This window comes from Cyclospora cayetanensis, unplaced genomic scaffold (assembly GCF_002999335.1).
Source record: "Cyclospora cayetanensis isolate NF1_C8 unplaced genomic scaffold, CcayRef3 CcayRef3_contig_7, whole genome shotgun sequence".
In the NCBI taxonomy this organism is placed as follows: Eukaryota; Apicomplexa; class Conoidasida; order Eucoccidiorida; family Eimeriidae; genus Cyclospora; species Cyclospora cayetanensis.
Window position 1 is genome coordinate 372427 of NW_020312700.1, and position 14773 is coordinate 387199.

At 46.9% G+C, this 14773-nt stretch overlaps 1 protein-coding gene across 1 annotated transcript; it reads right to left on the minus strand.

The window, feature by feature from the left end:
- Nucleotides 1–11436: 11436 nt before the first annotated feature.
- LOC34619714 lies at nt 11437–13274 on the minus strand. The gene is made up of 2 exons (XM_022732992.1): nt 12145–13274; nt 11437–11896 (listed from the first exon to the last, which is right to left on the minus strand). The coding sequence occupies exons 1-2, from the start codon at nt 13272–13274 to the stop codon at nt 11437–11439; spliced, it is 1590 nt and encodes a 529-aa protein (XP_022590265.1).
- Between the last annotated feature and the right edge of the window lie 1499 nt (nt 13275–14773).

Consider the following 14773-nt stretch of genomic DNA (forward strand, 5'->3'; position numbering starts at 1 on the left):
AACAATAGCTGGGCACAGTAATTCGATGAGATAGGAGGGGAGAAAGGCTTGGAGGCAACGGCCAACTCGAAGGTGCCAACAGCTTGCTGGCGAGGTGAAGCGGGTTCGTGTCAAGCTCCGATGAATATACACCAAAAAACAGAATGAGAGACGCAATCGGAGCCACTTATTGAAGATTTGAACCAGAAGCTCCTTCCCAAAATCAAGACGGAGAATTAAATTAGTTCGCCCTGTCCCACGAGTACTCAGTAGGAGAACCACTGAAAGATACAGCAAGAAAATCAACAGATCCACCCAGAGAACACCCCGAAAGGAACGTTGAAAAAGATTATCAGTACTTTGACTAATGTGAATGGAAGTAAGCGAAAGGAGTTAGGACATGAGCTGCCACTTTGCCTTCGGCTGCATGTGTCCTGCTCCAAAAACCTTCTAGGCAGAGGGCATCTTCCTGCTCCTGTCCAATATGTGACTAATTAGAGACTTAACAAAATTTGATACGTGTGTCGGTATTTTTTGTGCGTAAACCCACCCATAAGCATGAAACGGGGTTGCATTAATAGAGCCGCGCAGTGAAATTGCTGTGCACAGACAGGCAAGCCGCTTCATTAGAAAGGGTAGCTAATGAACCCAATCAGCACGAATTCCACTACACAGCCCGCAATACACACAGCTCTAAGTACACCCCTCTTAGTGATAATTGTTTGTAATAGTCAAGTCCGTCAAATGGGGTTGCTGGTGTGCTGTTCTGTGCACCGCAGAGCACTGCGGTACCGGCTGTGTTCACTAGAGAACTACCTGCGCTTTCTAAAAATCACTCAGTGATAGCTGACAGGCCTCAGAACTGTGCATTTAGAGCAACAAAACAAGCTAGGAGTGCACTGCTACGCCAATGTTAGTGACTCCGTGCGCCTGCAACGTTAATCGCAGTCTCCGTAGGGAGACCCTCAGGCTTAAAAGCGCTCTGAAAGATTACGTAGAAGTGTGACCGTCTTATTGAAAAGTTAGATATCTTGTCGATATTATTTTGTGGGGCTTCTATCTGGAGGAGTGAAAAATAACCTAGGTGCATGTGCCGCACCCTGGGACCGCTGTGTTGATGCCAACACAGCAACTTGGGCTGCAAAAGTATATTTGTTTAATTTCTATCAAGTTAGCATCTAAAAACATTCAACTGCAACTTATCCAAGTAGTGGCTGTAGGTTTCGACTGTTATTGTGCGATATTTGTGGCATAATCTAACAAAGTCCCGTGCTGTGAAATTGAATTGCGTGTGCCGGTAAAGTGTGCACCCTGCACGGCCTGATAATGTAGGCCCCTCGCGGATTTAACATTGCAAGGAAATAAAAGGCCCTGCAGGCGCTGCCACTGGGAAGCACGCAGGACAAGCCTGTGTGCCATACTCTACTCTAGGGAGTTTGTCGAAGGCACATCAAATCTCGGGAGAAGTTTATTAATTGTCTCTTCAGACGGGTTTCCCTTCCCTGGACCTTGCCAAAAGCATTATGTCGTGAATAATGGTAGAAAATGATTAGGGTGCACTTTGGTGCATCCCCTACGGCACCACTCTATGAAATATAATATATAAACGGCAAAGGCATTCAGTCAAAACTTAGTGGTACCCTGATGCTTCATAGTGCAACTGTAGCACCGCTTCCAAGGCCTCTGCATAAAGAACCTTTACGCTGGCATCAATATAAGCTTAATCGAATGCTCCCCACAAAAGAGCACCCTTCTTCACCTGCACGCCCCCATGAGAGCTCTGGCCACAAAGGGCGTATTTGCATGCAGAACTTGCTCCATGAGGTACAAAGGCACTGCACTGCTAAACGAGTGCTTTTCTGACCTCATTTTCACATTTTACTGCTCTTCATTCTCATCATAGCGGGAGGCTCAAACATTTCAGCGGTCCGATGTTAGGGACCCATCTGGCCGATGCAGTCAAATTGGACTAGGCACTCTTTCTTGTGGCCAGTGTGTGTGTCCTTCTACTTACTCTCTTAATTTTTCAGGTGATGCATGCGTCTGCTTCTCCCATTCGCAGTGTTCACGCATTTCTGCCTGCCTGGGGATTGGTAGATCATGAACTTTTCCGCTTCTTGGCAAGCAATTGGTCTCGACGAATAGGTACGGACCACGAGAAAGTGTGCCTTTTGATGATGGAAGGAGCTGTAGCCGGCTAAGTTACAATTATACGCCGTCCACTACACCTGCATACTTTATAGAAGAATATGTAGAGAATTGAATACTCGTTTTTTGGGTTACTATGTCTCCTCTTTACTGCATAGTACTGTTATCCCGACACGAGTAGGAGCAATGTGGTGTGCCTACCTGCTAGATGCAAAGTGCATATGGTTGTGAATCCTGGAAGCGGATCAAATAATGAAGTTTTGGTACCCTAGCTGTCCGTCTTCTCCCATTGCCAAAACTCTGAGGAAGGTGGGTAGGGACACGTAGTTCCTTAGAGAAACACTGGATACCTTTCTATTTGGTTTTTATCGAGTCTAGAGCAAAGTGCCTGCCTACAGAGAGCACTAACGGACCATTGAAGGAGGGACAGTGCTGCAAGCCGATATGAAGGGAGGAGATCCACAGATGGCTGCAAGCTCGAGTTGAAAGGTAATAACGGGTTTACGAGTGAGCCCTTCATGTTGGTTCCACCACGGCAGCATCGTGAACGTAAAGCGTTTAAGGCACTCAAAAAGCTTTCTACCCACGTGGAGACACTTTTCGCGTTGTACACCTCAGATGAAGGGAATCGAATGCGAAGAAACAAGTAATCAATTCTTTACAAATTTCTCTAAATGATAAAGGTATACTAGAAGGCGTAGAATTGTAACTTAGCCGGCTGCAGCTCCTTCCATCATCAAAAGGCACACTTTCTCGTGGTCCGTACCTATTCGTCGAGACCAATTGCTTGCCAAGAAGCGGAAAGGTTCATGATCTACCAATCCCCAGGCAGGCAGAAATGTGTAAACACTGCGAATGGGAGAAGCAGACGCATGCATCACCTGAAAAATTAAGAGAGTAAGTAGAAGGACACACATACTGGCCACAAGAAAGAGTGCCTAGTCCAATTTGACCGTATCGGCCCGATGGGTCCCTAACATTGGACCGCTGAAATGTTTGAGCCTCCCGCTATGATGAGAATGAAGAGCAGTAAAATGTGAAAATGAGGTCAGAAAAGCACTCGTTTAGCAGTGCAGTGCCTTTGTGCCTCATGGAGCAAGGTCTGCACGCAAATGTAACCTGTGAAAGCAGCATGGCCAGCTCAAAGCCCCAAAAGGGCATATGCACTGAGGTACAGAAAGCATACCTGAAAGTGCCTGCGCATGAATTTCTGAGTCTAGAGGACATCTTAGCACAGAAACCAGAATTTGTTCGAACAATGCCCACAAATGAAGGTAGCTCTTTCGAGCAGAGCATGCAATGGGGAGAACAATTCCCAGGGAACGCGAGGAATACAGTTCATGGCGACTACCCGTTTCGAGCCAAACAAAGCCGCAGGTTTTCCCGCAGGCGGCGATGTATATAGATGCATTTTAGTTAGTCACGTAAATCGGCATTTTCCCACTCGATCTCACCAGAAACTCCCATGTCGAGCGTCCTCGACGCTTTGTAGTCCTAGGTTCCAGTACTTCTATGGGTATCTGTGAAATTCCACCTCCACATGGGCTACTTGCATACTCGTGAACAAAGCCAAACAAGCCGGAGAAATTCAAAACCTGTAGAAAGCCAAAATTAATGATTTATTGGCAGCTCCAACCTTTAAAACTATCGAAGAAGAAAGGCCACTGTCTTGTGAGAGGATGGCAAACAGTGCCAGCCACCAGACCGCAAATTCCTTTCTCTGATCGTTCTCTAGTTTACCTTAGAAAGGCGGCCAATCCTTCAGGAATAGATTCACAGGCTGGAAACACGCACGCAACGGCGGCTTGTCATGATTCCGTGCAAGTCTCTTTCGAGCTTTGCGCATACATTCGTGTGCACAAGCAGCTGTTCTCGTAAACTTTCCGCCGTCAAAAGTGCCTGCTGACCCTAGCTCATCAGGCTTTGGCCTGTAGCGGACAGAGACTTCTCAGTGTAAACCAATGATGCGGAAGAGCAACGGATAGACGAGTGCAGTGTTGCACTATAAAACCACCCAGCACAAGGAAGAAGACCAAGCCAAGCAATAGGATTTTTATCTTGAAAGCATTTAGTAGCAAATAGTGCAGTACAGTACGGCAGACGCACTCTCTCTATCCTTCTGCGTCAAGGTGTCACACAGCGGTCATGTTATGGTCAATGTATAGGCGGGGCACGAAGGCATTCATGAGCGCACTATCAAAATTTGAATCCGTATCCGTTACGATACCCCCGGGGCATTTGTGGAGGTTCCGGACATAGGTTTCGAATTAGTGAGCAAATTGCTGAGCCCATACAGAGTTTGAGCGAGGGATGGGATGGGCATTCTTGCTGACTTTGCCGACACCGACGTAGATGCTATCCTGGCAGTTGAACTTCGGCAGTCCAGCAATAAAGGCAGGAGTTGGGTCACTGTGAATCATATAAAAAACCAGTAGTTTCTACAAAAGGACGTGCTTAGGAGAGTTACTCGGTGGCAACTGCTGACAATGTGGGCATCAGAGTGCACACTCCACTGCCGCGAGTCGCAGCCCAAAGCATCAGCAGAATCTGACGACCTTTCCACTGTAGCGTGTTTCTTACCATGGCCAGGAAGAGTCTGACTTTGTGTTTTGCCCAAACCAGCGCTGCGAAGCAAAGTTAGGATGTACAAGCGAAGTAGTCCCCGCTTTGTGTGAACCACGCCTTGCCATCTTCGGCGTGGTAGTGCTACAACGTTCTGCTATTGTGGAGTTTGGCAGCAATAATGGATGCATGGACGGCAAACGAACAGGAATCACGCGGCTCTTATAGAAACTGTGAGGTGTCACAGACAAAAGCGGCTGCGCTGCACAATATTGAATCGTTTAGGCGTCGCTCTAGAGCATCGGCGAGCATGTTGGTGATGGCCATAATGTGTTTGGTGAGAAATCGTACTGCAGGACTCGCCAGAGCCAGCAAGTGACTGTAGGGTCATCCAATTTTAAAACTAGATTTCAAGTTCGCGGAAGACTAATCAGTCTGGGCAGAATAATGAAGCCCATAAAAAGTATTAGCATTTTTAAACCCCTTCCCCCCTTACCCCATGGGCTTCCTTTTTTCGCAGTCTTTACCGTTGCTCGGTTTTGTTGAGGCAATGGGTGTACAATGAATTAATTTGGTTTAAACGACATGCAGCCTGTGGGAAGAAATTATCGCTCACCTTCAAGCTACTAGCATTAGTTTTCACTAGAAATTGATGCGAGTAATGGAGATGTAAAGGCGGCCTGGCCGATTAGAGTTCTTGTTGGGCCATCAGCCTCCTTTGTCGAAGTCATAGATTAGGCTTGTCCTAGTCAAGCACTCAAAGGGCAGGGATGTCAGCGGACGCAGGAATGAAAATGTGCTAATAAAATGCAAGCCCGTTGAACTTCTTGGCGTCCTTGCGGTGCGTGAGGGTGAACATCACGCCTTGATTGTTCAATTTCCGCGCTATCTAATTCGATACCTGCCAAAAAGCCCTGTAATCCTTAGAAGAAAGCTATTCTCATGGAAAATAAACTCTCGCGTGCCTTCACATACTACTGCTTGTCGCGAGCACCTGAAAGACAAGTTTCATGTCCTGTGGGTGCTCTTAAACGTTTCGACTGCATACCAAGACATTATCTTTGTAGACAGCCATTTCCACTTGCTTGATAGGCGCATCATAATCCGACTAAATTGAGGCTTCAGCTGAGCTTTGGCCTTTCAAAGTCCAAAGAGCATACGGGTGTGCTCCAATTTGCAGCTTCGAATTTAACGTTTTTTGGGCCTGTAGTCAGGGCGAGTGAATGTTTGCACAAAGACATTTGTGAAGTTAAAGGTCGATTATAATGTTAATCCGTGCACGGTGTCAGATAGTTCGCTAGTCTGAGGCACCCGAAGCTCTTGCTCTTTGGCGAACTTGTTCAGAGAGAAAACCCCAAGGCTAGGGTTGGTTGACACACCATCAATCGAATGGGCTCTGAATTTCGACATTGTTTCTTTTTTTCAGGTAGAATCCCCAAAGCGTGGCTCATTTGTTGCAGAACCCGAAAACGGGCCATTTGCGAAAGCCATACTATGCTTGCTGCACAGCATGTAGCAAGCGTGGGGCCACCTGATGTGACACTTTGTGTAGACCTGAGCTAATCCACTGGAAAGCATCTTCTTGTCCGCTTTGTGGCTTTTGTGAACCGAAATTTCATATTTCCCTGAAAGGCGCGAGAAGCGGAAAAAAAGAAATCCTTTTGATAAAGCACGCACATATATTTATGTTTGTATTATGTGTGAAGCTAAATGTCTTCCTACGGAGACCTAACACGAAGCTTCGTTTTACCTTTACTAACCCATTGAATCTCGCCGTAGTACGCGGGAGCTGGACTCACATCTTTTACTGCTTGCTTCTAAGTTGAAGGCGCGCTCTATGCAGTAAGACGTGAAGAACGGAGAAGCTTGCAGGCCAATTGTACATAAGGGTCTGCAGTACCTAAGGAAGGTAAGTATATATGCTTGATCATCTATATCATAAATCGATAAGTATTTTGCACGACTGGAATGATGGTGAAGAAGAATGTGAACACAGAGGTATTTTGAAATTAGAAGCTGTCACCCCATAATTCAGCTTAAGAAGATGGGAGTTTAACTGTGTGGCGGTGACCTTGACTGTCTGCGGAACCAAAGAACGATCAAACGATACACACTCATGTTTTTGCTGGATGCTTGTGGCTAAAGCGGACCTGACGTAAATTGGGCTAAAGAGAGGGCTACTACCCAAAGCCCCCAATTGCATTGCACGCAACATTACTAGTGAGCCTACTAAAGCAAAACATTTCAAAAGTTTTTTTTGTGTAGAGCTGGCTGGGTTTTGGAAGCGTTGAATCGCTTGTAGCACCAAACGTTTACATATAAGTGATTGTATGCGAACTGTCTACGTTGGAAGCATTGAATCGCCTGTAGCATCAAACGTTTATGTAGATAAGTGATTGGATGTGACCTGTCCACGAGCTGCAGCCGGCTTAGTGTCCGTCAACGCGTAGGAATTGATATTAATTGGAAGTCTTTATGGAATCCTCCCTTTTAATTCAAAAACAAAACACCTATTGTACATGTCTTGCGAATGTTCTTAAGAGCCCATTCAGGAAGCTTGAAGAATGGGCGCTGCGGCCTTGGCACTCCCGAACGTGCATACTCTGCTTGCATTGAGGGCCCTTAATACTCCATTAAATTGAGAAGGCTCTAGACAGCACCAGAGCATAAAAGAAAGCTGCACTACAAAAGTGAGTTGTCTTTTAAGGTCCGAGTGTCTAGAGTATGGCAGTTTGCAAAGCAACCTACCTACCCGGCTCAGAGCTGCGATGCCTGTAGGAAGTGCAATCAAGGCTCGTAGGAACTTTCCACGAGCCCTATTGCAAACGATCCTGCCGACCAGTGGTTCGTATGCGCGGTGTTTAAAGAGGCTTCCCTAGAGGCTTAAAAAGGTGCATAGCGTAATTTGAAGCCACGCTTGATTTCCTTGAACCTGCTTCAACGTCAGGACTCCCCTCTTCAGCTTCATTAGGCCATGTGGCTCCGTTCAATTCTTCAGGTTTATGGGTACTTTTATCGTACAGGTATGAAGGACTTTGATTACGTAAACTCACTTGTTGTTTAAACAGGAAAAAACCACGCTAACCCTTCAAGCTGCACTTCCACTCCATTCATCACCACTGGATCAGCAGGAAGTCAGCTACAGCAGCATATGTAATATTACGAGGTATCATGCTCCTCCCAAGACCTCAATGAGGTGAGGCTCATCCCCTTGGCTTGCAGTGAATTGATGTGCCTTGCTTTTCAAAAAGGAGCCATCTGTCCTTATTCCCATCCATATAGTTTCGGTATGGGAAGGGAAAGGCGACGGATATGCAAGGAGCTCCACCCTTTCAGCCCTCCGATTAAACGCAAGCAGTGGAGCAAGGTACACTAGCTGCAAGATAGAAAATTGCACATTTTTGCCTTCTGACGCGCACACTGCAATATGAAACTGTATAACTAAAACAGATACAGCATGTGATCAGATCTTACTTGAGTGTCACCACTTTAGCAAAGCTGCGCACGTGTTGCGTTAGCCGCTCTATCCCACGTACTGTCTGTCCGCGGGGTTGTGATTCACAAAGTAAGTAGGGATTCGAAAGACTGGAGAGACATCGATACATTTACCACTGTATTTAGTATCATGCTAGCATCCCTTCTGCTGTACAAAGGTGCCATTTACAAAAACGGAATTCCATGTATATTTCGTTGCTTAATCAGATGCATACAGATCACGTGACAAACATGTAAAGGCCCCACATTCTTCGCATGGATAAGGCAGGAAAAAACTGGTGATTTTGCCTCGTGTAGGACTTTTGTAACTTCATTTAGCGCCTTCGTTGAACACCAAGGGAAGCTTTGAAGACGCGGCCATAGAATATACTATAGTTAGGGCTAGGGTTGAACTGGAAGCATGCTTCCGTTACAGATTTAGCAGGAATATTTGTGGCTTCCTACAACTGGGCAACCTGTGTCAACAGACGAGTAAAGGGTCTCTTTTATGGCTTTGAGTCTCTTCAAAGCACCATGGAGTCTGTCCCACAGTACCACCCACAATACAGCTCTGTTGCCACACTGCAGCCCTTGCGTCCTTTTACTGACACTGTACCCCGAAGAGGCTTCAAAGACCAACTCACATCATATTTCAAAAGATCTGCACAGTAATTCTAAGATTCCACGCGTGGTTGCTGTTACCTGACGTGAAGTGACTTCAGCCCTAAAGCAACATAGGGCACATTTTGACTTTGCAATAAGCATAAACGTTCTCTAGATTCATGGAAATTTTAAAGCGAATGTAAAAGAAAATCACAAAGGTTTTAGTGCTTGGAATCTCCGAATTTGGTTGAAGCGGGAGAGATTTTTCAAGCTGTCGTACTCATGCGGCCAGTGCGTCGTTTACGAATCAAGATTGCAACTGTTACTCGGAACTTAAAGCCTGGTGAAAAAGTGTCTCATCTATAGATGAAAACATGGTAGTACTGTATAGACAGAGGATAAATTAGAAAGGGGAATACTCACAGAAGGCTGCGTTATCCGGCAGTGCGAAGAGCTGGGGGGCCAGATGAAACACAGACGAATGCTGCAGTTCATTGTAACAATATGCCTCCTTACGGCTGCAGTACAATCACTGGAGCTACCTGATTCTGTTGAGCACATGCTAACAACAGGTGGAATCCATCGTGGACAAGCTATGCAAACCAATGAGAGTAAACCTACCCGGGAGACAGCATGGGCATTTTGGGGGTCCCATTCCTTAGAACAAGATATGCGGATACAAATTAGAGATGATATGTCCGTCCCTGGGTCTGTGGATACCGTTGCTTTCCCGGCTCCATCCAATGAAAGAGCAGAGCAGCACAAACGAGTACCTTTCAGTACTGAGCCTTTACCACAAGAAGACCACGCTGGGCTCCACAGTGGCAGTAGTGGGACCTCTACAGGGGCCTCTCATGAGCATCTCCTGGAAGAAGTATTGCGGCCGAGAAATGATGAAGGGAGAGCCATAGACGCATGGGTTGACGAGCATCTTCTCCCTGGGATTGCACCGGGGGAACTGAACTTCGCAACGATCGACGCTCTCCGTGCAGAAAGACGCAGTATCGAAAGTGCCATAAAGACTATTTCAGAGTCGCTCGAGCTGAGTTCGAAGCGTGGCGTCAAGTCACTGCTGAAGAAGCTTAATGAGAGATTGGCTAATTCCCTTCAGAAATGTGAAGTGTTGACGGATAGGGTTCAAAAGGCACTTGCAAATCTTTCAGCCTTTCAAGCATTCATTCAGAAGCGTCAGGCAGAAGGCGAATACATGACGAAAGTGAACAAAGCCTCAATCGACAAAGTTGAACGAACTATCAGTGCATTAAAGGATAGACAAGCATTTCTGGAAAGTTGTATCGCGAGGATGACCACTCCCTGAAGTTTGATTGGCCGAGATTCTAACAAAAAGGATGAGACTAAGAATGACTAAGCTAAAGGTACTCAACATATTCCTTCAAATCAGGGAGCACTATCTCTGCCCGTGCGGATATGTCTCCCTACAACAGTTTGTTCTGTTAAAGGGAAATGGGTCCATATATTGCAAGTGCGGCATTGCATTGAGAATGATTTGACGCCATTAAGCAATAAATTTAGCCTCTGATTCAGTTTGTGTTTCTAATTAGGTTTTTTGGCACGCATCCGCTTTATGCAATTAGCTTGCATTTGTGCCTGTTCCGCCTGCTTGCCTAATATCCACCTCCCAGACCAAGCATTAGGCATGCTTGGCAGTGCGATGGGTTAGCAAAATAGTCCCCAAGAAAAGCCGCGAGCGTGTTCGTTTTTCGAAGTGGCTATGGGACACAAAGGCGCAGCTATGTTGAAACAGAACATCAAAACCTAATAGCGGTGCCAGTGGTCACGCGTCACTGTATTCTTAACAGCTTCCGAGATTCATCTTCTTGCATCATAGAATTTGGTACAAAGCGAATATTAATACAACACATCTTGCTATTATGCTTCCCAGAGGTTCGGCATCTTCAGCATGCCATCCCAACTGCAAAACTGGGCCACGCAGTTTGTGAGAGTCAACAAAGTGGGATTCTTGATTACGCGATACAAGCGAAACGCCTTGCCGCTTGCATTTTGGGGGAATTCTTCGACTTCGCCGTCCAAATTAATTGAAACGGGTGTCTTTCGCAGCATACTAATTCACTTCCAAGGCTCTCGATATCCCAAAACCGAGTATATCGTTTCATATTGGGCCAGAGGCACTGAAAAGGCACAAGATTTCTCTGAAGTTCTCTAACAAAATGACAGGCTCGGATATTCGCCCACTCGGCGCTCCGAGTGCCTGTGCAGCTATAGTTGGACAAAAAGTATTAAATGGTACTACATGGCCGGCACGATGCGAGTAAAAGAGCAATATGGACAGTATTCCAGCCGTCTGCCATTAGGTTGTTCATAGTGGTAGGTGGCGTCAGTCTGTGCCAAAATAAACACTATTCCTAGCTAACATATGATTCGCACCAGTGCGGCATGAAGATGCTACTCTCCAAACTACTGTCGGGTCGTGAGGCTTGCTACACTTTTTCTTGGTAGTATGACACTCTGCACGTGTAAACGTAGAGGAAACAGTTCAGAATCCAAGATCTCACTGCACAACTGTAGTGCCTTCCGGGTCACACATTTGTCCTCACTTGGATCAATTTTCTAAGGAACCTAGTGACAGGACTCTATTAAAAAGTAGAAGGCCACAAAACAATGAACAAGGAAACTTCCGTTGATTGTTTCTTAAGTTTCTTGGCAATCTGCAGCCACCGACTTATGCCTTTGGCGCCGGCGGCCGACACCACTGAAATCCCAAGAGTTTTCATCCTCCCCCACTTCATTGGGTGCTTCCTTTCGAGCTGCATAAGCATCCGAGGAATCACCTTTTTTCTGCAATCCTACGACTGTGTGAACTGCCCCACAGCTTCCAATTGGCAACTTTTCATACGGTCGCTTGAGAACTTCGCACACTTGCTCCACAAGCCGCGCACTTTGCGCAGCTTCGTATGCACGGCCCGAGCTCTTCGAAGATTCTACTGTTTTAGCAGAGCATTTCGCGATGGATGCCTGTGGCTCAAGGTGAAGCTGCCGCTCGTTTGTCTCTCGCTGCAGCATTCGCAGCGTAATGTGGGCCTTTAGCACCGACTGGAGGCCCCCCGGACTCCAAGGGGCGAAGTATTCGTCATGCCACTTGTAATAGAGCCTACGCAAGCATATCGAAAGAAATTCGCACAATACGACGCATGAGTAACACCCATTGAGGGCCTTCTTCGGTTTCGTGGTCATTACTGGAGCATAATGCAATAAGCACTATGCCGCAACTAGTTTAGTCAGCCTATAAAGGTTCAAACGTTCATGGCTACAGAAGTTAGGCTTTTCAGCTGTAGTGGGCTGTAAGGAATGCACTACAAAGCACAATAAGTCTAGAATCCAGCAGTCTCCCCAATTTACCGGCGAGTCATCCGCCGAAATCGTGAACGGGGAACGAGAAGCTGCTCCCTCGTCTCTTCATCGAGGGCTTCCACTTCTACTCCAGCGGACTTTACGAACTCCAGCCGCTGGATCCTGAGCCTCCGCGCACAAACAACGCCTGCATACTCAAGGATTTGTTGCTTACGGCTTTCCCAGCGCTCCTGGCGCTGATGGAGTAGTTGCCGAAAGGTCAGATACACCTCCTCTATTTCGTCCCATGATACCCCATGCACTCCGGAATACTTCCAGAGCTGCTCAAGACGAAGCCGATTCATATGAAGCTGCAGCTTGTTAAAATTGGAAGCCTCGCCGGCGGCAGATTCTCCTTCAGCAGTGGAGGCTTCCGTTGCACGAGGAGGAGATGCCCCGGCGGCCATTAGCATTTCTGCTGAGCCTGAAGGGGAAAACGAGGCCTCTGGTGCCTCGCCTGCTGAGCACCTGAACGGCTGTAGCCGGTGGTTATGTAGCAGTGTATTTGGCCACAGGGTATTCGGTTCAGGGTACTGCAGCCATTTGGCATCGCCAGTCTCTTTTTCTTCACCGTCTTGTGAACACCATCGAGAGCGTTCAGTGTATACCCCACTATCCGCTGTAGGACTGCTGGTCCCCAGTAGGATGTTGATTACAGCCTTTACTTGAGAAGGTTCTAGTGTCTCTGGATCCGCAGTAAAAGGGAAGGGGTGGGGGGAGGTGAAGACAAACTCCTGCAACGCGGGCGGACAGTCGCTTAGATCGCCCGCAGAAAGCGTCTCTTTAGTGGATTCAACTTTAGAGCTTGTTCGGCCGCCGACATCAGCATTGCCTAGAGAGCCCTCAGAATCCGTGCAATCTGTGTTTTTGCTCGTTAGCTGCTCCGTTGCAAGCTGGCCGCCAGAACAATTACCCGGTTGCGCTGGAGTGGAGATATTCCTGATGGCGAGCTGGGCGGAGGTCGGGTTGACACTCCGAAAAGGTGCAAAAGATGCATTTCGATGCAAACACCTGCAAGTGTCAATACTTGGTGTGCTTGCGGCAACGTGCAGCAGAAGCGGAGTCCGTGCATTATTTGGCGTGATGTTGCGGCGTTGCCTTCGCAGGCCACTCGAGAACCAGCCAACTCGCGCGGCCATTATCACTACCTTTTACCTGCATGCGAATGAACGTGGTGCTTCAAGCTGGCATGCAAACTGCTTTTAATATTCGCACTGATGCAAAAGCCTTCAGCCCATCTGCAATATCGCTCGATCAAAATTGGCAGGAAGAAGGACGGTTAGAGATTACTGGACGCATTGCACATTGTAATAGAAGATTTGGTATACCTTCTCCAGAGGGAAGTGAGTGATGTACACAGTTCCTGCCCCGAAACGCTGCCTGCGTTGAACCCCGCTGGCTGCTACTTTGGTAGGAGCGGCCGAAATAGCAAGTCTCGGGAAAATCATAATAATATATGTACGGAGTCGTCCAAGCGCTCGCATTCAAGGAGCAGTTGGCGTAAGCCTCATCCCAATTGCCGTGTTCTGCGTCGTTCCGGTAGCCGTTTTGCATGCGCAGCATCCATGATCCTCGATAATAAGATTGGAGCTTTGGGGTAGCAAACAGCATATTTTTCCCCATGAATCTCATCGGAGATCTTCGTTTATTTAGTGCGGAGGTTGATTTCCCAGCCGTAACAGCAATTCTGGCACGCATGGAGAATACGTACTTCCGATGCGTGCCCGATGGCAGCTATCCGCTGTTTCACGTGAAAATATACACATGAAAAGTATTATATAATAAGGATTTATGGGTCCTGACTATTTAACGTGCATACAAGTGGCGTTCTTACCTGTCTTCTGTCAAACCATGTAAGCATCGGGCGAGGCAGACCAAGCTACACTACACAATTGACAGTAGGGCAGTTACACGTACTTAAGCTAAGAATTAAATGTAGGCTTTAACTCTCGTTCGTTTCTTTCTTCCTGGATCAGTATTCGCTACACTGTCGGGAAATGTATGTGAAAAACTCCAAGCAAAACAAAGGAGAAAGCTATCAGGGTTCAGCCAGGAAATATTCTCTTTTCCCTTACCTACAAGGTTCTGGAATGAGATGGGAGACACATGAGAGACTGCCAAAGTGCACGTTGTTCGCATCCTCTGAGCACTCCGAACCTCAACACGGAGCTGCACTCAGTAGCTTAGAGCTCAGCACCGTAACTTTCATTCTTGCATTCTGAAAGTATGCCTTGTTTGCAGCAAACCGAATAAGCAAATAGCTGAAGCAAGCACTCAATGCCTAACAAAATATTGTTTCAATTTTGCTGATACACTAAAAAATGCCAACGTGTAGTTTGGCCAGCTAACTTGTGCCTGCACGTCTATCTGCTGATACCAATCCATGCAAAGCACCCGAATGCTGAGTGTGCAAGCACCGGGACTGCGCTTCATGGACTTGCCCCGCCTTACTATGAGCTTGGGTTACAAGAGAGGAGACCTCGTTTCGAACGATCCATAAAATGCATTTGTTTAAACTTTGCTCAAGACTTCGGCTGGGTGCCTCTTTGTCAACACCTTACAGGTCCGTTATTCATAACGAGTAACTATAGCTCTTTGGTATAAGTTGGGCATGGTATTGCATTGCCGAATAGCACAT

Excerpts from the sequence above, each read along its gene's own strand:
- LOC34619714 (XM_022732992.1), bottom strand. The coding sequence starts at position 13,274 with ATGGCCGCGCGAGTTGGCTGGTTCTCGAGTGGCCTGCGAAGGCAACGC. Across the intron at positions 11,897-12,144 it reads TTTCGGCGGATGACTCGCCG|GCTCTATTACAAGTGGCATG; the intron begins GTAAATTGGGGA and ends ATGCTTGCGTAG.